This window comes from Mauremys mutica, chromosome 6, assembly GCF_020497125.1.
Source record: "Mauremys mutica isolate MM-2020 ecotype Southern chromosome 6, ASM2049712v1, whole genome shotgun sequence".
NCBI classification, from domain to species: domain Eukaryota; kingdom Metazoa; phylum Chordata; order Testudines; family Geoemydidae; genus Mauremys; species Mauremys mutica.
Window position 1 is genome coordinate 46,062,174 of NC_059077.1, and position 25,218 is coordinate 46,087,391.

Sequence of the window (25,218 nt, forward strand, 5' to 3'; positions counted from 1 at the left end):
AACTTACTCTTCTTCAAGTGCTGGTCCCTATATGCGTTCCACTGTGGGTGACTGACAAGCAGTACGCAAGTAGGAGGAGGGTGTGGGGATGCAGGCAGTAGAGCTGTTTGAAGAACCACTGTCCCAAAGGATATGTCAGCAGAGGAGTTCTGCACTATAGCATAATGTCTCATGAATGTGTAGATGGAACGGCATGTAGCTGCTTTGAAAATGTCTACTAGAGGTACTTTTTGAAGTGATGCCATTAATGTCGCTTGTGCTCTTGTAAAATGAGCCCTCACTCCATGATGGGGAGGAAGATGTGACAGTTGGTAGCACAGGCGCTGGCTTCCTCTGGGCCCCAGGGATGCTCAACCCCCCTACTCCGCCCCAGGCCCCACCCTCTTCCCCAGGGCTGGAGCACCCACAGAGTCAGCACCTGTGGTTGATAGCTGAGTAAGGTACAGGCCGAAATCCATTTGGCGATCATCTGAGAGGATATCTAGTTTGATCGAGACTCATTCAGCTACTGCAAAAAGCAGATGGGGTGACTTTCTGATTGGCTTTGTCTTTGCAGGTAAAAAAGTTGCATGTCAAGGGGATGATGGTTCCTCTCCTGTTCACATGCATGTGATTTTGGGGGGAAAACAGGTAAGTGGATTGACTGGTTCAGGTAAAACTTTGAAACTACTTTGGCCATAAACTTAGGATGTAAACAAAATGAGACTTTGTCTTTATGTAACATGGTATGAGGCAGCTCTGCCATCAGTGCACCAAGCTCACCCGCTCTTCTGACTTAGATGATAGCCACAAGCAATGCAACCTTCATAAACAAGACAGACATGGAACATATAGATAGTGGTTTGAAAGCCGACTTAGTGAGTGCCAAAAGAACAACGTTTGAGTCCATTGAGAAGTAGGTTTCCTTACTGGCAGAAAGGTTCTGATTTGGCCTTTCCAGAATGTGCTAGTCAGGCCTGGTCTACACTAGGACTTTAATTCGAATTTAGCAGCGTTAATTCGAATTAACCGCGCACCCGTCCACACCAGGAAGCCATTTAATTCGACCTAGAGGGCTCTTTAGTTCGAATTCGGTACTCCACCCCGACGAGGGGAGTAGCGCTAAATTTGACATGGCTATGTCGAATTAGGCTAGGTGTGGATGCAAATCGAACTTAGTAGCTCCGGGAGCTATCCCACACTGCACCACTCTGTTGATGCTCTGGACAGCAGTCCGAGCTTGAATGCTCTGACCAGCCACACAGGAAAAGTCCCGGGAAAATTTCAATTCCTTTTCCTGTCTGGACAGTTAGAATCTCATTTCGTGGTTGGACATCGGGGCGAGCTCAGCAGCACCAGCAGCAATGCAGAGCTCTCCAGCAGAGGAGTTCATGTAATCTCTGAATAGAAAGAGGGACCCAGCATAGACTGACCGGGAACTCTTGGATCTGATCGGTGTGTGGGGCGAGGAGTCTGTGCTTTCGGAACTGCGCTCCAAAAAACGGAATGCAAAGACCTACGAGAAGGTCTCCAAAGCCATGAGAGACAGAGGATACAGCCGGGATGCAACGCAGCGCCGCGTGAAAATCAAGGACCCCAGACAAGGCTACCAAAAAATCAAAGCGGCAAACGGACGCTATGGAGCCTGCCACCACTGCCCCACCAGTGACCGTGGACTCTGACGATGGGACAGTGTCGACGGCCAGTTCCTCGGCGATGTTCGCGGACAGGGAAGATGAGGAAGGATTTGTGGAGGACGAGGCAGGTGACAGCGCTTACAACGCTGGTTTCCCTGACAGCTAGGATCTCTTCATCACCCTCACGGAGAGCCCTTACGAACCCTCCCCGGCCGTTAACCCGGACCCTGAATCAGGGGAAGGATCACTCGGTAAGTGCTTTAAACACGTAAACTTTTATTCTTAATATAACAGGAATCTGAAGTATGTGAAAAGGAGGTCTCTATATATATGGGGATAGAACAGAAATCCTCCTGGGAGATCTCCACGAAGCTCTCCTAGAGGTAATCGAAAAGCCTCCGCAGGAGGTTCCTGGGGAGAGCTGCCTTATTGGGTGCTCCGTAGTAGCACACCTTTCCGTGCCAGGCTTTCATGAGGTACTCAGGGAGCATTGCCTCCCCGAGCACGGCTGCATAGGACCCTGGTTTGTGCTGGCTTTCACGCAGCATGCGCTCTCTATCTCCTTCAGTGACCCTCCTCAGGGCGATCTCGCTCGGCGACTCCTGCATCTAATTAGGAAAATTACCGTAATGTTATGCCCGGTCCAAAGTATTTTAAAAAAATCTCTGGACAGACGGCGTAGCAGAGAGTCAGCACGCTGCTGCGTGACAAGTGAAACGGGAAGCCAAAGAATCAAATGGACGCTCATGGAGGGAAGGAGGGGGGGGGGCTGAGGACGCAAGCTATCCCACAGTTCCCGCTGTGTCCGAAAATCATTTGCATTCTTGGCTGACCTCCAAATGCTTCTAGGGTCAAACACAGGGTCCGCGGTGGTTCAGGGCATAGCTCGTCAATGTACAGCCATCCCCCACCCCCAGAAGGAAAAGGGAAAGAAATCGTCTCTTGACTCTTGTAAATGTCACCCTATGTGTACTGAATGCTGCTGGTAGACGCGATGCTGCGGCACGCTACGGTAGCATCCTCGCCCCCCCTCTGCCTCATGGCTGACTGATGGTGCAATACGACTGGTACCCGTCCTCATCATCAGCCTTGCGGTAGATGATGTAGTGCAATAGGACTGCTACCTGTCCTCATCATCAGCCCATAGGTAGACGGCCTGCTAACCGTCTTCATCATAGCAACAGGGGGCTGAGCTCCATCAGCCCCCGCCCTTCATGTGTAAAGAAAAGATTCTGTAATGCCTGGACTATCATAGCAGCTGGAGGCTGCCTTACCCTCATTCCATTTCCCTAACAAGTCACTGTTTCTTATTCCTGCATTCCTTATTACTTCAGCATACAAATGGGGGGACACTACAACGGTAGCCCGGGAAGGCTGGAGGAGGAGAGAAGCAACAGGTAGGGTTGTTGCAGGGGCACCCCCTGTGAATGGCACGCAGCTCGTCATTCCTGTGGGATCTGACACAGAGCGGCTGTGCTCTGTAGTTCTCTGATACACTAAAACCCTAGTACAGTTGCCCCATATTCTAGGCGGGACTGTTTCTATTTTTAGATACCATAAAGGAGGGATTGACTCGGGGAGTCATTCCCAGTTTTGTCTTTTGCGCCCCCGGCCGATCTCGGCCAGGGGCACTTATGACAGCAGCAGAAGGTGTAGTGCAATAGGACAGCTACCCATCATCACCTTGCCAATTTACATTGGCGTGGTAGATGGTGCAGTATGGCTGATAACCATCTCTGCTGTCATGCAAAAGCAAATGAATGCTGCTGTGTAGCGCTGCTGAATCGCCTCTGTCCGCGGCATCTAGTACACATACGGTGACAGTGACAAAAGGCAAAAGAGGCTCCATGGTTGCCATGCTATGGCGTATGCCAGGGCAATCCAGGGAAAACGGGCTCAAAATGATTGTCTGGCATTGCTTTCCCGGAGGAAGGAATGAGTGACTACATGTACCCAGAACCACCTGCGACAGTGAAATTTGCACCATCAGGCACTGGGATCTCAACCCAGAAGTGCAAGGGTCGGGGGACACTGCGATGGGGTAGAACAGGGGCAGAGTTTATGCTTTCCGGATTTCCTGCTGCAGGAGTGCGGATGAGATAGGTGCTGTGCATGGTGTTGTTCACAGACACAGACTAGACTGTGTTCATTGTTCGCAGAAATGTATCTTTGCAAGGAATTCACTCCCTCTTTCCCATCACACAGCTTCGACTGTCTCCAGACCTGCCACAGCATCCCCCTCACAGAGGCTGGCAAAGATTAGGCGGCGAAAGAGAAAGACATGGGACGAGATGATCGCTGAAGTTATGGGGTGCTCCCGAGCCGAGGCGGACCAGCAGAGCCAGTGGAGGGAGACCCTCTCTCAGCAGCAGCGCTCACACAGCGAACGGGAGGAGAGGTGGCGTGAGGAAGACAAGCAGGCGACTCAAATGCTGCTTGGACTAATGAGGGAGCAAACGGACACGCTCCGGCGCCTTGTGGATGTTCTGCAGGACCGCAGCCAGGAGGACAGAGCCCCCCCCCGCCGGGTAGCGGCCACCGCCCACCCCCCCCACAAAGTCCCATACCTCCCGTCACCCAAAGTAACCAGAAGGAGTGGCGCCAGGGGCCGTGAAAACTGTCACTGCACCCCAGCAGAGTGCTCAAGTACCCAAAAGCTCTCATACCCTAATTTTTGAGAATTCCTTCCCTTCCTGACTCACCGTAGCCCCAATCCCAGTTTCATCCCCTGACTGTCTGGTTAATTATTAAAAATACTTTGCTGTTAATTACTGTTTCCCTCATGCTTTTTTACACAACGCTGCATTTGAAGGGGTGGGTGGGGAAGGGGGTAGGGTATTGCATAGGACAGTCACCTTTAGCAGAGTACAGAGACGGGGGCAGGATCAGCAGCAGGTCACACACACAGTGCAGTCAGTAGGCACCCTGGTCGGTATGGGAGGTGGTTTGCAGGGTCTGTGTGGGTGGGGGGGAGGGGGACGTGACTTTGTAGCGGGGGAGGGGGGTTACAGATCTCATGCAACGGTCCCTGTCCTGGACCACAGAGCCACGCAGCAGAGGAATCTGTATCCGTCCCCCGCCGCAAGGCCACATAGCCCCCGCACACAGAGTCCCAAAAAGGAGGGATGGCAGGCTCCGTTGAAACAACCAGTCCGGCACTGCGGACCGCTCTGGGAGCAGGAGCCTGTCATTCCTCGAGTTTAGAGGCGGTCTTTACATCACCGCACACCCTACCCAGCACAGGCTGCGTGCCAGTTTCAACCCTTTAACGCAAAGTCATCAATAAAGAAACCTTTGTAAAGTCACAGTGGACCATCTGTTTTATTTTTAAACGTGTGTTGGAAGTGGGGGAAGCGGGGTGGACGGGGTATGTAACTGCAGATGCTAGTCAACAGTAACTTGGTAAAGAAACGGGCAGGTTCAGCTTCTCTGTAAAGAAACTGAACAGTCACAGGTCACGCTGCTCGCTGGTACTTGAAGAGTTCCCTTGTCGCTGTGGCAAGGCGCCTGCACAGAGCTTCACGAGCCAGGGCATTAGCGGGTAGGCTGGGTCCCCGAGGATCACTATAGCCAGCTGCACATCCCCAAGAGTTATTTTGTGGTCCGGGAAGAAACTACCTTCCTGCAGGCATCTAAACAGACGAGATTTCCTGAAAACACGCGCGTCATGAACCTTGTCCGGCCACCCGACGTTGATGTTGGTAAAACGTCCCCCATGGTCCACCAGTGCTCGCAGCACCATTGAAAAGTAGCCCGATTTCTCAGCAGCTGACTGTGGAAGAGGTGGAAGATAAAGTGCGAGGAGTTGACAACGGCCATAACTGCCGCGGGCTCCGTGCTCGCAGTGCTGTGGCGCCCGCGCTGTCACTGAGCAGAAAAGTGCACGAACAGATTGCCCGCAGGCGCTTTCAGGGAGGGAGGGAGGGCGTGATTGACGGTTCAATGATGACAGTTACCCAAAACCACTCCTCGACACCATTTTTTTCCCCCAGCATGCATTGGGGGGAAATCCCAGAATTCCAATGGGCAGCGGGGAGTGCGGGAACTGTGGGATAGCTTCCCACAGTGCACCGCTTCCAAATTCGACGCTGGCCCCGTTACTGTGGACTCACACAGTCGAATTAGTGTTTTTAGTGTGGATACACAAATTCGACTTCATAAGGTCGATTCCACAAATTCGACTTAAGTTGATTCGAAATAGTCTTGTAGTGTAGACATACCCTCAGTGAGTGAGCGAAAATTGAGTATCCATGTGAAGGTGGGTGGTACACACTGATTGCTACCAGCCATTCTGAGAGAGAGAAGATAGTCCAAAATAAGGGGAATATCTGCTGACTCTGGGGATATGAGTTTTTGTTGTGCCCAGATGGAGAAATGTTTCCACTTGGTTAAGTAGCATTTCCTGATGGAATCTTTTCTGCTATTAATAAGGGTGTTTTGTATGGCTTCAGCGCAGGGCTGGCCTCAGGAAAAATGGCACCCTGCGCAAACTTGCATTTTGGCACCCCAGGCCCTTAGAGAAGACAGGAGTTGAAGCATTAACAAAGTCAACTTGTAGGCTTCTTGATGTCTCCAGGCAACAAGAAGCCAGTCATTACAATAGGGGAAGACAGTGAAGCCACCACACCTAATATGGGCTGCCAATACCAGGAAGACCTTGTTAAAGACCCTGCGGCAGTGGTGGGCAATCTGCGGCCCGCATGTGACCCATCAGGGTAATCCGCTGGCACGCTGCCAGTTTGTTTACATTTGTCCCATTCCCGGCCAATGAGAGCTACGGGAAGCGGCGGCCAGCATGACCTTGCAGCCCGCGCAGCTTCCCGCAGCTCCCATTGGCCGGAAACAGCGAACCACGGCTACTGGGAGCTGCAAGCAGCCATGCAAATGTAAACAAAATGTCTGGCAGCCCACCAGCGGATTACCCTGATGGGCCACATGTGGCCCACCACTGCCCTACGGGCAGTTGCAGGGCCAAATGGGAGCACTCTGTATTGAAAATGGTCAGGGCCTACCAGGAATCTGAGAAGACATCTGTGAGCAGGGTAAATGTCCATGTGAAAGTACATGTAAACCACACGTTCTTTTCCAGGGATGAGATTATAGATGCCAGAGTGACCATGCAAAATTTCAGCTTGTGAATAAAGCAGTTGAGATGATGGAGATCAAGGATGGGTCTCCAGCCACCTTTCTGTTTGGGTACTCAAAAGCATGTTAAGTATTGGTACTGAAGATTTCCCACTCTATTGCTCTTTGCAATAGGAGGGATTCTACTTCTTGTTTGAGACTCTCCTTATGAGAATGGCCTCTGAAAAGGGACAGGATGGAGTTTTTGGAGGGGGCAGGGAAATTAGTTCAACAGCATAGCTGGAATGGATGATGTCTAATATCCACTTGTTCACTGTAATGCACTCGAGCTGTGAAAATAAAAGTGCTAGAGGACCTCAAAGAATGCATAGGAATGGAATGGTGCATTGTTGGTGAGTTGCTGCTCTCAAATGCCCATCACAATATCTTTTAGTAGGAGGTTGGGATACAGATGATGGTATTGCTTTAGAAGATGCAAGGAAACAGGATTTTTGAACCCTTTGCCTCTTATGGGGTGGATTGTAAGGTTGCTGATGGTAAAATTGTTGAGTCATTGGCCTAGGCTGGTAGGGTTGCCTGTGGAATTTTCTCTTCACAGCAGGTGTATTGTGATGCTTTTGGGGTTCACCCAGACCAGTAAGAGGTTCTGACACCACCTGCCCTGAAACCTTGGGTGCCTTCTGGCTGTGTAGTTTTGGCTCAGAGCCCTGACACCAGCAGCCTGCCCACCTCACAAAGGTCTCACCCCGAGCTTCCACCAGCCCAATTAGTCCTTCCAGGGGGACCCAAACAACCCATCTCATCGTAAGTCTCATTCCCAAACTTTCTCCCCAGGGTGTCTAGTCCCTCTTACTGGAGACTCACACAGGTAATGCCAAGTTTGCTGCCTCCAAAGAATGAGCAGGGGGGTGGGGGCTCTACCAGAAGAGGTGGGGCCTTTAAATCCCGGGCCCTTTAAATCTCAATTAAAGGGCCCAGGACTCCAGCTGTGGTAGTAGCAGCTGAGAGCCCCATGCCCTTTAAATCACCGCCGAAGCTACCAGCTGCAGAGGCGGCTGGGAGTTCCGGGGCTCGACGGTGATTTAAAGGGCCCAGGGCTCTGGCCGCCATTACCGCAGCGGAGCCCCGGGCCCTTTAAATCATCGCCAGAGCCCCCAGCTGCTGCCGCTACCCCGGGGCTCTGGCAGCAGGGCTCGAGTGGCGATATAAAGGGCCTGGGGCTCCCCACAGCAGCCGGAGCCCCGGGCCCTTTAAATTGCCCCGATCCCCAGTGCTGGGGCCCCTGGGGTAGCGTTGGCAGCCGGGGCTCCAGTGGTGATTTACAGGTCCTAGGGCTCCTGGCCGCCGCTACCACAGCAGAGTCCCGGACTCTTTAAATCGCTGACGGAGCCCTGGGGGCTCCCAGCTTCTGCTGCTGCTGCTGCCTCAGGGCTCTGGCAGAGATTTAAAGGGCTCGGGGCTCCGCTGCAGTGGCTGGATAGCTGTGTGGGCTGGACCAGGGATGACCTACGGAAGTCCTAGGGAGGCAAGTGAAGCAATGAGTTTTGGGGAGGTTCTACAGCTATGGCCTTGTCAATATGGACTCAAGAATGTTGAAATCTCCCAGAGCAAGAAGCCTGGGGTATTTCGCCACCAACTAGGTATCAGTGAGGTCCTTTCTGAACCATTTAGTCATTCTTGGTCTTTAAATGAGCCTCAAGTCTGTTAGTTTTGGATCTGTTCCCTATTGTTAGATAAATTAATTCAAATGAACTTGTTTTATATTCAATGCTTTGCCTCCTAGGCACAATAGAACATACAGTGGTACAGAGCAAGGAGCTGTCCCAGTTGGTCACATCTGAGCAGTAAGAAAACGTTATACGTTTTTATCAGAGAGAACTTAGGGATGGAGCCAGTGTGGTTTCGCACAGGCCTGCAAATATCACGACTGCTTGTCCAGTAGCCTTTACTTGCTTACTACACAAAACCAGCTTGCAGCCATTACCATCCCATGGCTTGATTGTTGTTGAGAGAGGATGTATCCTTTTTAGAGAGGAGCTTAATATGTAATTATCCTTATTACAGATTAGCCAGATAATTGTTATTTCTTCAGTGCTTTTCCATGTGGCTATTTACTGGGGATTAGTGAATTAATAAATTAGGCTTGGGAAACAAGGTGAAATTAGGACTATGATTTAAAAAGAGAAAGGTCAGTAGTTTGTCCATGAGACATCCAAACTCCTCATCCCTCACCTGAGAATTAATGTAATAATATCACATAATGTGCTATCATGCTTCCATATATAAAATAAGGAAATTGTATGGTTCAGTGAGTACAGTAAAGAGCTGGGACCCAGGAAGACCCTGGATTGAAATTTTATCCAAGCAGCTCGTTCATCTAAGATCTCAAGGAAGTCTCTTGCCCTCCTGATTTCTCAATCAAGCCATGTGGAAAACTCCCTCAACATAACACTACAATTATATAAGGAACACCTTTCCTTGCCATTTAAAAAATACAAGTACTAAAGGTGTATATTCACTATAGCATGTGCTCTCTCTCTGTCTTTCTCTGACTGAATAGCTACATGACTGTGTGTGCTGGCAAGTGTTACAGCACATTACTACAGAATTTACACCCGCTTGATGAAATGCAGTGCAAAATCTTGCTCAATTTTGCACGTTAAGGGCTGGCACATAAATTCATGCAGCCCTAGGGGCAGCAGGCAAGGGAAAATATTGCCATTTTTATGTGTCAAATCTCATAAGAGATTTTAAAAATCACCTCAGTAAATAAGTTCTGCTCTCTGCTGAGAAATCAAAACTTTTTATTGAATTTAGTCACATTCCTGGAAAACGGTTTGGCCTAATCATTTAAAAAATACAATCTCTGTGCACAGGCAAATGCTATGATGTGACTCTAGAGACAGTTAATAGGTGGCTAGAGATTTTTATTTTATTTTATGCTATAAATGACAAAAAGATAACATATTTAGTATGTTCCAGCCCAGCCTTGCCAGGTACCAAATGCTCAAAGACTGTACGCTCAGCACCTTGTAAGACTGAGCCCTTCATGAAGGTCATTCGACCATAACCAAGCTGTTTATAAGTATTGTAAGCACTTGCAGGTTTGCTGACAAGCTTAGTTTTGAGTTTGCCTTAAAAACTAAAACTTTACCAAGCTGTTTTCTATGACATTTTTGCTTTGAATCACATAATCACATCAAACTAAAGGCACCAGGCATGGTCCAGGGATTAATGTGAAGAAACACCCCCTTTATTAAATGACTGTGGAACATTTTAATATTTTTTTCAAAGAGCAGAGAGAAAACAGAACCCCACCAGTGTGGGTGCCTCTCAATAAGATGAATCTGCTTTATTGTCACTATTGAAATGTATTACCAAAGCCAATGCTGAGGTGCCAAAGATAAGCTGCTCTGGAAGTCATGGTAGAGAAAGGAATCATACCATACCTGATGAGCTGAAAGTAAATCTGACAGGAATGCTTGGCACCTGCAAAATAAACCTGCTGCTAAATGGCGTAATAACAAGCAGGGGTGATTTGTACTATTAAACAGCAGCAGCAGGTCAGAGAAAAAGTGGAACCAGTTCTTTGAAATATATTTTTCTACTGCACATAAAAATGAGAAACGGACGAGGGATCATTAATATTCTCCTGACAATGCATGGAAAACGTGTCTACTGAGGTGGCTATTGAAAAGGCACAGTGCTGTTTCGGGGAGGCGATTTCATTGTTATTAGCCTGAGCTAGCTGATTTTCATTAGTTTTTAAAAGCTCATGTTTTAGTTCAGCTAAATATTAGAAATGTCTAAATAATGGCAGGAGTTCAGGTTGCACACTAGGTCTCGTTTTAAAGACCACCTGCATATGGCATACTGGCCTATTTTTAAAATACTTTCTTCATTTCAAATACCTAAATCCAGAGGCCACCTGTTTCCTGCCTTTGCCTTCTTCAGTCTCATAAGTTTTATTGTAAACACAGGTGAGCGAAAGACATTGCTTGATGTTAGGGGGTTTGAGGAATTTCAACAAGCACAAACCAGCTACTTCTGGAGCTTTCCAGCCTCCTCAATGAACTCGATGAGAGAAGTAAAATCTTTCCCCCTTGAAGATACTGTTTGTAAAATTTACCATCCTGAATTTTGAATTGTGGCCCATCTAGTCCAATAGTTTGTCTTTGGACTTTTAGCACCTCCCCAAAACAGATCTATGGGCAGATTCTCAGCTTCTGTGAGTGGAACTACATCAATTAATATCAGCGGTGGAGCTGGCCCAATGTGTTTGGGAAATAAGCCTCTTGTTTGCTTAAGTCTAAGGGTACGTCTACACTACGGGACTATTCCGAATTTGCATAAACCGGTTTTGTAAAACAGATTTTATAAAATCGAGTGCGCGCAGCCACACTAAACACATTAAATCGGTGGTGTGCGTCCACGGTTCGAGGCTAGTGTCGATTTCTGGAGCGTTGCACTGTGGGTAGCTATTCCGTAGCTATCCCATAGTTCCCGCAGCCTCCCCCGCCCCTTGGAACTTCCGGGTTGAGATCCCAGTGCCTGATGGGACAAAAATTGCCGAGCTATGCCCTGACCCACCGCGGACACGGTGTTTGACCCTAGAAGCATTTGGAGCTCTGTCTGGAGATTTTAAAAAAATGATTTTGAATTTCGTCTTCTGTAACGGAGCGCTGATAGAACAGATTTGCCTGCCCTTACAGCGATCACGTCCGCATGGTCCATGCGGGAGCTCTTTATTTTGATTTTTAACTGCATCGCCACACGTGCTGATCGGAGCTCCATGCTGGGCAAACAGGAAATATTCAAAAGTTCGCGGGGCTTTTCCTGTCTACCTGGCCACTGCATCCGAGTTCAGATTGCTGTCCAGAGCGGTCAGTGGTGCACTGTGGGATACCGCCCGGAGGCCAATACCGTCGATCAGCGGCCACACTAACCCTAATCCGATATGGTAATACCGATACTAGCGCTACTCCTCTCGTTAGGGAGGAGTACAGAAACCGGTTTAAAGAGCCATTAAAATCGATATAAGGTGCCTCCTAGTGTGGACGGTTGTGGCGTTAAATCGGTTTTACGCTCCTAAAACCGATTTAAACGCCTAGTGTAGACCAGGCTTAAGTGAGAGTCAATTACCCATGCTGCTAGCCCAATGACGTCAAGCTTGAAAAAGGCCACTTTTGGACTATTCCTAATCCCACTCACTGGAAGTACAGTTTACAACAATAGGAAGTAAGCAAGTCATTGCAATGAGGGTGCAGGTATTATGTTCAGAAGACTGGCCTGCTGTCAGCAGGCAGGTAGAACAGAAATCTACTATAAAGCTATCAACTCCTTGGTAGAGGTTTGTGACTATCTAAGGCAGTATTTCCCAAATGGTGGATTGTGGGTCACGGGAAGGTTCTGGATAGGTTGCGGGGCCGGTGCGGAGGGCGGATTGGAGAACAAACCCAACCCATAGTGGCAGTTCCTGTCCCATGGGGCTGGACCCTGCTCTGGACATTGTGACCTTGCAACCATGGTCACACAATCACTCAGCATAGTGACCCCATGCACCAGGTCACAACACCTGGAACAGGGAGCCAAGCCCAGCCCCGTGGGACAGAAGCTGCTGCTGTGGAATCAATATCCCACTCCAGCTCCCACCACTCCCACACCGGCCTAGGATGGAGGGTGGTGCTGCAAGTGATCAATGCTGGAGGAGAAGGATGCGGGCCTGTGACCCTGCCCCCCCCCAGCTCCTGGTTGGACTGCAAAAAGCAAAACAAAACAAAAAAACAAAACAAAGTACAGTTGGTGGGTCGCTTACTAAAAAGTTTGGAACTACTGATCTAAGGCCTATGTGAATCAGTTTATCTACCAATTTAGGTTAGTCTGGTGTAATTCATTTGGAGTTCAGTCACTGCTGTGTTTGACAGTAGCAGAATGCAGATACAAGACCAGACAGCACACATTTTAAAAGAAGGTCTTCTAACTCTATTCAGAGTGTGAGAATGTCATGGAAGTTAAAACCTTCCAGAGAGGTACAGAATATTTATTAAATCCAACAGAAGTATACAAATATTTCTGAAGAACAAAAGCCAAGAACAGGTCCTGGTTTATTATTCTCTAACATACTGAGTGAAAGTAGAAAGGTGGCTTCTTCCTTTATGGAAAAGCAGCGAAGTCTCAATGGGATTCAGTTAGACTAAAGACACTACATGTTCTTCTCTTCTTTTCCCTCCCTGTGGGAAAGCTTTATTTGGTGAATTTTAATGCTAATGTAAGTAAGGGCACTTTCTGTAACCAGGCACAGTTATACCACAATACATCGCCAAACTGACCTGCAGCACCTGTGCACAGAAATCATGCCCAAACGTGGACTGATTCTCTGCTGTGAACAGACCTCTGCTAAGGTCTACGTTGAGACCCCCAAAGACAGCCTCCTTTGTGAGGTGAGCCGAACCATGTGTGAACCCAGCTCTGCGAAGCTGCAAGGCTAGTAACTCAGAAACCCAGCTAGTCTTTCAAGCAGAGTACATTTTTATGAACATGACAGCCCCCCAGGCTCACTCTTCCCCTATCATATCACAAGTGTTAAAAAGTTACTGATTCATACTATGAAAGCTCACACAGCAGGCACTTATCTCTAAACACAGAAACCTGCATTTTTAAACTCAAGAGAAAAGCAACACCAATCTTTGCAGTTCCTATCAACAGTCTTATGGTGGTGTCTTCATGACAGTTCTAAACATCCCTACCTTTGAGTTTGTCCTTCTTTCTGTTGCTCCTTGCATTGGAAACCATGTGTCATAAATTAACAATTACAAAAAATGCTTTTAAAAAAATAACTTAATTGTTATATTTATGATGGGGAAAATCTTGCACTGAATATTAAATACTATTCTTAGAGCCTTTTGGTCATCGAGGGAGCAACTGCATACAGTTAGAAAAGCAAAATACAATTTCATCCCAAAGTGCTACTGGTATTAGAAAACGCGCGATCAGAGGTAAACAATATTTTCTTCAACTCTTGCTCCGTTTTCTGCATCCTGCGAGCTGTGAGACTGCGGGTTCACCAGCAGAACATCAGCAAGTGGCTGGGCCTGGATGCAGCCGGGATTCAGACTGTGCGTTCTTGGACACGGGATCTGGGATGCAGTTAAATCTGTAATACATACAGAGGACATGGTACAATAAACAGCTGATTCAGACTCATAATTGACAGACAAAATTCTTACTTTGTGATTGGCAATTTGTTAAACCACCACTGTGTACGTACAGTAATTGTGCATAAAGAAAAACTGTTATTATAGGAATGCACCCTACAGTGAAGCACAACATAGTCACAGCCCAGTGAAATCAATGGATATCCTTCCATTGCTTTCCAAGGGCTTGGGCTGATGGCATTGTTTTTAACCATGGTACTAAAAACATAAGCAACTGTATTGATAAAAGAAGTTTTTGTCTATCCTGTAGTTATTCTGTGTGCACTTATGGAATGGCAGAAATACTGTAAGAGAAGGGTTTGAAAGGCAGCATACAATACATAATACATGTTCTGTTTGCCCTTGTTAGTGAGCCCACCCCTTTCGTAAAGGTATTACATTGTCACACAGCACATAATGGGGTGTATTTTCAGCCAGGCTGAGACTTTATTTGTGGATGCATTTTTGTGCTTGCAGATAAATTACATAAGAATGGCCAGACTGGGTCAGACCAATGGTCCTGTCTTCCAATTGTGGCTGCTGTCAGATGCTTCAGAGTGAATGAACAGAAAAGGGCAGGTATCAAGTGAGCCATCCCCTGTCGTCCACTCCCAGATGCTAGTAGTGAGAGGTTTAGGGACACGCAGAGCATGGGGTTCTGTCCCTGATCATCTTCACTAATAGCCATTGATGGACCTCCAGAGGGTGACTGTGCATTGTGTTAAGAAGTACTTTTTTGTTTTAAAGAAGTTTGTTTTAAACTCATCTCAATTGATTAGACTCTTCCTGCTGGTATGCATACTTCCACCTTTTCATGTTTTCTGTATGTATAAATATCTCCTGTCTGTGTGTTCCATTCTATGCATCCGAAGAAGTGAGCTGTAGCTCACGAAAGCTTATGCTGAAATAAATTTGTTAGTCTCTAAGGTGCCACAAGCACTCCTGTTCTTTTTGCGGATACAGACTAACACGGCTGCTACTCTGAAACCTGTTTTAAACCTGTTGCCTATTAATTTCATTGGGCGACCCCTGTTTCTTGTGTTATGTGAAGGGGTAAATAACACTTCCTTATTCACTTTCTCCGCACCATTCATGATTTTATAACCTCTATCATATTCCCCTCCCGCCCATCTCTTTTCCAAGCTGAACAGTCCCAGTCTTTTTTATCACTCCTCATATGGAAGCTGTTCCATACCCTTAATCATTTTTGTGGCCTTTTTCTGTATTTTTTTTTTCAATTCTAATATCTCTTTTTTGAGGTGGGGTGACCAGAACTGCATGCAGTATTTGAGGTATGGGCATACCATGGATTTATATAATGGTATTATGATAGTTTCTGTCTTATCTATACCTTTCCTAATGGTTCCTAATATTCTGTTAGCTTTTTTGACTGCCACTGCACACTGAGGGGATGTTTTCAGAGAACTATCGATGATGACACCAAGATCTCTTTCTTTAGTGATAACAGCTAATTTACATCCCATCATTTTCTATGTATAGTTGGAATGTTTTCCAATGTGCATTACTTTGCATTTATCAACACTGAATTTCATCTGCCATTTTGCTGACCAGTCATCCAGTTTTGTGAGATCTGTTTGTAACTCTTCACAGTCTGCTTTGGACTTAACTATCCTGAGTAATTTTGCATTGTCCGCAAACTTTGCCACCTCACTGTTTACCCCTTTTTCCAGCTCATTTATGAATATGTTGAATAGCACTGATCCCAGTACAGATCTTTAGGGGACCCCGCTGTTTACCTCTCACCATTGTGAAAACTGACCATTTATTCCTATCCTTTGTTTCCTGCATGTTAACCAGTTACTGATCCATGAGAGGATTTTTCCTCTTATCCCACGACTCCTTACTTTGCTTAAGAGCCTTTGGTGAGGCACCTTGTCCAAGCACTGAAACTCCAATTGTGGGAGCAAATCTTAGCAGTTACATGTCTATCTGATTTGTACTTGCAAACTGCAGTTAGATATATAGCGAGGCTTGGAAGGATTAGATGTAATCAGTAAATGTTGGTAAACATCAATTACACTGTACACACAAATGGACAAAAATAGTTCTATTGAAAATAATCAAAATTTACAGAAAGACAAATTTAAGAAAAACACTGATTGAGAACTTATTAGAATTTGATTTAAGGATATTTACTTTGTATATTTTCACGTGATCTTGACAATTTGTGTTTTAATAGTTATAAAACTAAAGTTTTGTATCTCAACATAATTGTCTGACCCTCCCCATAATTTCCCACAACTGAAAATTTAAATCAATACAAATCTAAGAAAACAGTGATATCCATCAAAATTATTAAAAAATAAAACATTCTGCCAAGTCTAGTTATAACTATTTCGATTTCACAGTTCAGCCACAGACTTCTAGTGTGACATAAGACAAGTCAATCTACCTTGTGCCTCCGTTCTGTGTGTGTAAAATGAAGTCCAAGTATACTACATTGTGCAGTGGGCTCGGATTAATTTGAGTAGCTTACTGGTTTAACAATGACATCTACATATTTCAGCAAAGTGATTCTGCAGTTCACATCTTCAGTGTAACTGCCTGTGATGCAAAGACACTTCAATCCATGTTTACTTTCTAAACCAATTGTTACAATAGTGATACTGTGTTTTAAACGTGTCATTGTGATGGATAAGATATTTAGTTAAACTAAACTTTCTAGATTAACTCGTGTTCTTCTATTTTGCTAAATAGCATAGCAGTAAAATGATACACCTTCCAAAGGAAACTGCATCCTCTGAGATGCACCCTTCATCACAGGGAGAAGGCATCATTGCACAGAGGACTCAGCTCAGGGTATTGGCATAAGCAAGTCTTGAGTCCTGATCCTGGCTGTGCCAGTGACTTTCATTGTTACTTTGGACTAGTTGCTTCCCTCTCTTCCTCAATTAACACCATCTGGAAAACTGAGAACACATTTTGAATCTCTGATCACAAATGGTTCAGTTTGTACAATGAGAGGCAAGCATTAAATTTACAGCAGATGGAAACACTTCTGACTCCATCACTATTGAAAGAAATTATTTATGAAATTCTGCTCATAGACTCAGACTTTAAGTCCAGGAGGGACCATCACAATCATCTAGTCTGACCTCCAGCACATTGCAGGCCACAGAACCTCACCCACCCACTCCTGTAATATACCCCTAACCTCTGAGTTACTGAAGTCCTCAAATCATGGTTTAAAGACTTCAAGTTCAGAGAATTCACTATGTACACTAGTTTAAACCTGCAAGTGACCCCATGCTGCAGAGGAAGGTGACCTCTGTGATGTTACAATGCTATGCCAAAGGCCCGCAGTTTGTGGTCTAAAAGTGTGAGGCAGGGGGAGAGGGAACATGAGAACTGTGAAGGACCAAGTAGGTTAAGCCAAAGTTAGGAGTAGCCAGTGCTTTATTATGAAATTCTTTAAAAATAGCTCTTTCAAAGTTCAGGGAAGCATGAGTCTCAAATAGGGGAAGTTTCAGCCACTATGAGGGTGACAAGTATTTTTTGGCCTATAAATGCTCTGTGTAAGCTGACAGATGAGGAAAGTGCCATTCTTGGCTGCCATTTGGATAGGCCGGAATAAAAGCACAATGTGTCCCAAAGATGACATAATCAATCTAGGAGTGGAGAGGGTGCCTGCTGTCTCAATGCTTCAGTGCTATGAGACCTCGCCAGAGAGCAGCTGGTACCACAGTAGGCATCAAGATGCCATGACGACAGCAGTTGCTCGGGGAAGAATGATGGAACTGCTCCAGAACAGCAAATAAGTATCTCAGGTGTAGGAAGAGTTGAACAAATGGGGCCTGCCACCCTGCTCTCTTGTTATGCATAGTAGTGACAGCTGAAAAGAACAGTCCTTTCTGAGGCTCTTCATACAAAGTATCCACACTGGGACAGAGTTCCTTTACAAAAAGGAACAAATTATAATAGTCAACTGCTACAGTGGATACTAGAAATAAATAGTCAAGTATTATTCTCTAGTATTGATACGCACTGGAGGTAAGAAGCTGCTGCAGATTATGGGTAAAGGTACAGGACAGCTATCTGTGTGAGCTTCTTTTGGTGGGTACCATCTTACTCCCCTGCCTAGACCAGACACAAAATCAGTTTCATAATCTTCCTTGTGTGTCTCTGTTACATTTAGGATTAAGCAATACAGTTTTTGCTGATTTTCCACTCCCTACCCCTAACTTTGAGGCAAATTTCCAAATTTTAGGTGACCACTCTACCGCGGCCATTGAGACTTAGCTCCAACACAGACCTCTTTTGCAGAACATGGTTTAAACCAGAGCACTTCTTGTGAGGTACTGAGCACCATCAGCTCCCACTGATTTTTACTCACCCCATCACAAGATGTGATAAGCACCTGGCTGCACCAGCCCCTTCATGATTCAATTATTTCTCACTGACATCATTAATACTATTGCATATAACCATGTTGTGCTGAACAGGATGTTACTTCCCCAGTGACTCTAATCCTGGCAAAAGCAGATGTTGTGGGAAAGGTAGGAGACGTGGCAGCCAACCTGAACTGAGGGCCAGATTCTCGGTCCCAGTTTCAGCAGCATGAAACAAGTGGAAAGTTGCCCTGGAGGAGCAGCTGAGGGTTCCTCCTGACAAAGGGGAGCTCTCAGGCAGATTAGTCCCGGTACCGGCCTCAAAACATCCTGTAGCTTCTCAGATATTAAACAAAATATATAATTACAATCTAACTGTTTAACTCTTATTTAAACACACAAGGCCAAATCTTCAGCTGTGCCATGTTTCTTCTAGGCAGAGCTAAGGAAAGCAGGGGAGAGTGCTGGGTTGGTCAGACTCTACTCCAACTACCCTACCCCAGAGGGCGCGTCGAAGGCAGGAAAGGGTAGGAACTGGGTGACTGAGTAGCCCTAGACTGCTGTATGCTACACTGGGGGCTGCTTCAGCCCAGGCCAGACCAGTATAAATGCAGTAGGAAAATGGCTTCAAGCCACCCTTCTCTCTCAGCTGAGGATCTGGCCCTATAAATTGAAATTAGAGTTACTGAAACCATTCAATGACAATTTATGTCAAAAGGAGCCGGAGGCTGTTCCAATAGCTGGTGAGCTCTAAAGTCCACAAGCAATTGAGACACAGAAACACATAGGCAGTTTCAGTATTAAAAATGAATCAAATTCTGTTTAAATGTAAATCAGAGCAGATATTGGCCAGCTGGCTAAAGTGCATGTAAATGAACTGTGCAAGGAACATTTTACTCATAAGGATGTAGTTTCTGTACAGCCAAACTGGAACGACAGAGGGCAAGTATAAGCAGGTTCCACTCCCATGGAAGTCTGAGCCAAAAGCTGATGTCATATAAAATGTGGTTTAATTTAGGTGTAAAGTGATCAGAAAATGGGTGCAAATGACAAAGCAATGGAACTTGCACCAATCGAGGATGCAGCACATGTGCAAAACTAACATAACCAGCACCTCAAGGGACTGGCATGGCGATGCAGCAGGGAAAACGACTAACAGGACGGTGTAAGACAAACCGACTACCCACCTTCAGTTCCATGTCATGCTCTATTGATTAAATACCACAAATGGTCTCCCTGATCACCACTCTGCCCTGGAAACAGTGTTCTTCAGGTCAGCATCGGGTGCTCAAACACCATAATGAGCAGACAGGAAGGACAGACAGACAGGGTGTCAGGGAATTAGGGAGCAATCCTACCACAAAATGTGTGTGTATATAACAGAAAATCCCCTACAGCTCCCTCCTGCTCTGACCCAGATTCCTTCTCTCCTCTCAGGCCCCCTTAGGGTCCATATGCAGTGGCTTCCCCATGGAGTAGGTGTAGAATTCCTTTGCCCCAATCCACCAATCCCGACTGTTAAACTGGTTCTGCACAGAACATGACAACACACTGAACGGGGTTACTGTGATGTTTACAGCCACACAGGGTACATTTCAGCTACTTTTTGCATCAAATACTTTTTAAAAACCAGTAACTCCTCCATTTTTTTCCTTTACAACTAAACAGCTTCTGTACCACGCGCCTGGTTTTAGCCCATGTTCATCTGGACTGACAGCTGACATGTTGAGTTCAGCCCAAAGCTATTTGAAATGGCAGAGGTACTGTATTTAACCCCAAAAGCAGCATTCATACATAATGGAAAGCATTGGCAGAAGCCTAAATTATTGTGTTAAGTGTAAATGTGATTGAGCCTGGGATTTTCAAAGGCAGGAGTTAGGCATCCACCAGCCATTGAAATTCAATGGGAATTGAGTGCCTAAGTCCTTTAGGCTCCTTTGAAAATTCCAGCCTACATTGCTACTGCATCTGTCTGTATTTCTGCCCATCACCGTACTATCTGAGTGCCTTGCATATGAAATCAATAGCAATAGCCAAGTCCCTAGTGGGATTCATGGAGTCTCTGGCTCTTCTCCCTTTTTGGGGTGCAGACTCTACTTGAGGGATGTTTGGATTTTTATTACATGCAAAGTATTTTCCCAGTATTAAATCGATTTTACATGTTAGGGGTTCAGTTGTGGCTGTGAACAACCAGCCATGGGAGAGGACAGGATAAAGTGTGCTACCCCATTGGGGTACCAGGGGGCAATGAAATGAAAGCTGGAGTGCAGGGGGAGCACTGCCACTGTGCCACTCTTTGAAAGAATATGGATGTGCCCCCTACCTGTGTGTAGCCATTTCTGCTGCCTGGCACAGAGGGGTGGATTGGTGCCATGGCTCCTCTCCTTCCCCTTTTGGAGTTATTGGGTGCCAACGCAAGTGCTAGATGCAGAGTCTCTGCACTCAGGCAAGTGCATCTGGCCCCCGCCCTGCCCAGAAGGGGGAAGGCTTCTTGCACCCAACTCCCCCTCTCCACGGAGGGCTTGGCACCAGCAGGCCTTTGGTCTCAGAGGGTCTGGCACTACTTCAACTATCCCTCCATGAAAGGCTTCACACTGGAAACTGGAAGTGTTATGAACCTCTCTCACACACCCAGAAAAATTCTGACCCTCATACCACTGAGGAAAGAGGAGCCTAATCCATTTCTTAACCAGCTGAATAAGATTGAAAATCAACCTAGGAATTTTAATGCTGCCCTTTACTTTTAACCAGTCCTACAGAAGAAAAAGCAGCTGCTACATTTCTAAGGCAAACAAGCATCCTCCTGCTTGAGATATCTTTTCACAAAAAGCAGATGAGCAATTAGATCAAAACAGACCCAGGGTTAATTAGCCCTGTCAGTCTTTTGAGTATTTTGTTGTTAGTAGATTTAAAACGAAGGAATCCAAGTTCTGGTTCTATGACATTAAAGGTCTGTGACAGCATAATCTTTTTTTCTGTCTCTGCCTTCGATTGTTGATCACGGTAAAATTACTGGAATGTCACAGGGCTATATATGCCTATTATCTGTGCAATTATTAGTTCAAACAAAGCAGCATGGATTTTGTTTTAGCCTCTCAATTGTTTAGAAAGGTTCAGTTAAGAGCCTTTGGACCAAGTCCATGGCTGGCTTAAATGGGTGCAACTCCATGTTGATGACCTATGAAGTGGGGTCATTAAAAACATTTTACAAAGATTCTCAGATACCATTGTTGTTAACAAGGTTCAAACCTTGGATCTTCAGCATCAGATACACAGGTCTCTTCACCACTTGAGCTGAAGGCTATTATCCTATTAAGTAGATGTGTCAACAATTGTGCTGGCTTTAAAAAGTGCACAGCTTTTAAAACATGTTCTTTCTACAGTATTTCCATTGGACACTAACAGCAGAGATTTAAAAACAGGTTTTACTTGAAATCACACCCTTCTACACATTAAATGCCTATAGTCTCACCTCAGTGTGGAGCACTGCCTACCAGCTGTCAGATATTGCTTAATATTGATTTAATTAGGTGTGAATTCTCTACTAAATTGTCTATGTGATAAGCTTTGAATCCTTAGATGGCTAATGACACACACACACACACACACACACACACACACACACACACACGGTCCACTGGATAGTCTGCGAACAATGAACACATTTTATTGACCTACTTCTTTTCCAGCTCATTAAACACAGCTGCACCCAAATGATCAAGAGAAAATAATCATAAAACCTTAGAACACTTTTTTATACAAAAGAATCACAAAGAATGTTACCAGCTGTATGTATAGGGATCATTTCACCCATCACAGTAGCCAACCTGTGCCAGCACACTACACAAACATCAGCTTTAGAAAGAAAGTAAAGAATACTTTATCCAACTGATAAAACTGGGGAAACAGGTAGATACCACACGTAATGTAAACACTGGAGCTGGAACTTAGCCAGGATACTGAAGTTCAAACAAATTACAGTAGGTAGCTAAAGCTTCAGATTGAGCTGTCACTGGAGAAACAGAAATTCTGTAACAAACCACCACTTAGGACAGTGCTCCCCATACTTTTGAAAGCTGTATCCCCTTCAGGAAAAAACAAACCAATTGCATCTGCCCCCCACAACACTGCCACGTACTGTTAAAAGCCTACACATCTTCATTTTCATACATCTTCTGCCACCTCAACTAACCCTTTGCACTCTGTGATGGGTACAATGCTAGAGTCGATGATCATAGTAAATCTCTCTCTCTCCTTTCCTACATATGTACAGCTAAATCGTTAACAATGCAGACATTTAAAGTATGATCACTAACATCTGAATTAGCACCTGTTGGAATGAAAGGGTCAATTCATCCCTCAAAACTATCGTTTCAGGCTATTTGCAAACTCAGGCAGACATCAATGCATTGGTTAAACTGATATTTTGTAGGCTTTTCTGCACTCATAAAAGACAGACACTTATTTAAAAATGAAAGCTGAGGTCCTAGAGAACTATAGCCACCGTCCCCACCTCCCAGGTTGTCCTGCAACATGCCGCTCAAGGGGCCGTGCCCCACCCTTTAACTAATACTGCCCTAATATAATACTAGGTCACAGATTCATTACCCATACAGAAGGAAGAGTATCTTCTACAGAGGTACTATGCACACTTTTTACTTAGTGATTTCCTAAGCACTGACCAAGTTCAACCTTTTACCTTATAAAAGCTGACAAGATCAAAACCCAAAGTGATGTGAGTACAAAAGGCCTGAAAACAATGTCAAGAGCCATTTCAGTAGCTAAAATAATGCCAAGTGCTTGTTTTAAATTCATTATGTGCTTATCTTATCCTTTAATGGAAGAAGCTGCTGATTACTGTAGGAAAATCATGGGCATCACTAAAAGTGGAAGCATGTGATCAAAGCCTCTTATCTGATGGTCATAGTGAAAAAATGTTCATGCTCCACTGATATCAACAAACAAGGAAATGTTCCCTTTTTCTGGTCTGTGAGGGATCTCCTGACAGTCATCTGAATGTGGCCATTGCTGACTTTGCTTTGTCTTCTAATCAGCACTGGCAGGAAGCATGCTGTGATGATTCCGCCTCCTGTGATCATTTACAAAAAATACTGCAAAAACTAAACCTTGGCATGTAATTTGTGTTACCTGCATCTCAGACACAGGAAGTTTAGGGGTGTGATTAAATACATTGAAATGGGCTCTTTTTAGACCATTTGATAAACACACTGTGAATAAGTAACTGCTGTTGAAACAGTTTGCGTAAAACCAAAGGGAATATTTTACATCAAGGCTGGCAAAAACACTTGCCAAACAAACTTGTGGCTTTCTCTCAACTCCTTTCAGGGAAGTGCTTCTCTTGAGCAAAAGGGACAACCTCAGACATTACTCTTCCTCCCTCCTTGACCTTCATTTTCCCCACTTGTCTCTTTTATCCATAACCCTGGCCTTACCCTTGAGTCTGAATTCATCAGCACTTCCTTCATCTCCCTTTACTATAAATCTATCACCACATCCTGCAGCAGTGCCCATGTACGATGCTGCTCTGATTTCACTTCTGCTGTAATCGGCAATTGTAATGTCATGTTCCCTTCCTTTACTAGCTACTGCTAGTCCCTTCTTTATGGCCTTCCCAAATGCTAGCTCTCCAGACCCCATCAGGTGCCACTGCAGGCCACCTCCTCCCAGAATGCAAAAAGTGGTACCATATCAGTCACATTCTCAAACTACTGCAATGTCTCTCCAGTCATTTCTGGAAGCAATCCAAAATTGCCCTCCATATTTTTATGCTTTTATGGAAATGCTGCAGCATATATTAAGACCAATTTCTCGCCTCATCTGCTATGTATTATTGAATTCTGGAAATATATTCTTTACAGTTACTCTTTAAAGTGGGGTTGGGTTTTTGTTTTGTTTTTTGGATGAAAGATTAAGCAAAATAAAATTGCACTGTAGAGTAGAACCGCACATTCTCATTAGCATTCACATTTGGAGGATCTGGCTGTGGAATAAACTTCCAGAGGAGATTAGATGAATCCAGTCTGGCCAACCTTTAGGGTATGTCTACACTGGAGTTGGGAGGTGTAATTTCCAGCTCAAGCAAACATACCTGTGCTAGCTCTGATCCTGCTAGCACACTAAAAATAGCAGTCTAGCCACAGTGATAGGAGTATTTGGCTAGCCACCTGAGTACTCACTTGGATGGAATTGTACTCAGCGGCTAATATGGGTATATTTACTTGAACTGGAAATTACACCTTCTAGCTCGAATGTAGACATACCTTTAGAAAATTCTACAAAACCTTCCAATTTGCTAAAGTTTTTCTATCATAAACAAAACACTGACATCATCAACATCCCCTCCTCACTCACTACCACACCAAAACACCCTACCCAAAGAAGAGCTTTCTATAACCAGATAAGGAAGGCAAGCCAGAGAATCCATAAAGTTTACTAGGAATTTCACTATGGGCAATATATTTTATGTGGAAGGCACTCAGATACTATGGTGATAGGTGGCAGTACAAGACACAGACAGACAGACAATCTGCCCCAGATTTCTTAGCAAATATTAAGCAGATACTGTTGTGAGGTCTCACGTTACTAAGACTCCATTATTTTTCTATAATTTGCTACAAAGCATTTCCTGGAATATTATAAAGTATTGTCATAAATAATTAAAGCTAGATTGCATTTTTCACAATAAGCAAGCCAGGTACATTTTGTGATTCAGTAGCCATGACTTTTATTGGGGGTACTTGCATCCTCACTATTTTGCAAAATTTGATTATCTTCAAAGGGTTTCTCTGGGCCATTAGAGTGCATTATTTATTCATTCATCTACTCCAGGCTCTAAGTGCGTTACAAAATGTATATGAAACAGTTTTAATAATGTATTAAAACAAGGCACCTTACCAAGCCTACACCCATAGATCATACTGAACAAGAGAAACACAGCCCCTCCATCAGCTCTTC

The 25,218-nt window shown here is 45.2% G+C and overlaps 1 protein-coding gene across 3 annotated transcripts in view; it reads right to left on the bottom strand.

Annotated features, from left to right (window-relative positions):
• Positions 1-11,737: 11,737 nt before the first annotated feature.
• The window catches only part of ARHGEF28 (Rho guanine nucleotide exchange factor 28), a 188,905-nt gene continuing 175,424 nt past the window's right edge, over positions 11,738-25,218 (bottom strand). For all 3 annotated transcript variants that reach the window (XM_045021308.1, XM_045021309.1, XM_045021310.1), the window contains one exon: positions 11,738-13,854. In XM_045021308.1, coding sequence (XP_044877243.1) covers positions 13,691-13,854 — 164 coding nt within the window. In that variant the 3' untranslated portion in view covers positions 11,738-13,690. The remainder of the gene's footprint in view (positions 13,855-25,218) is intronic.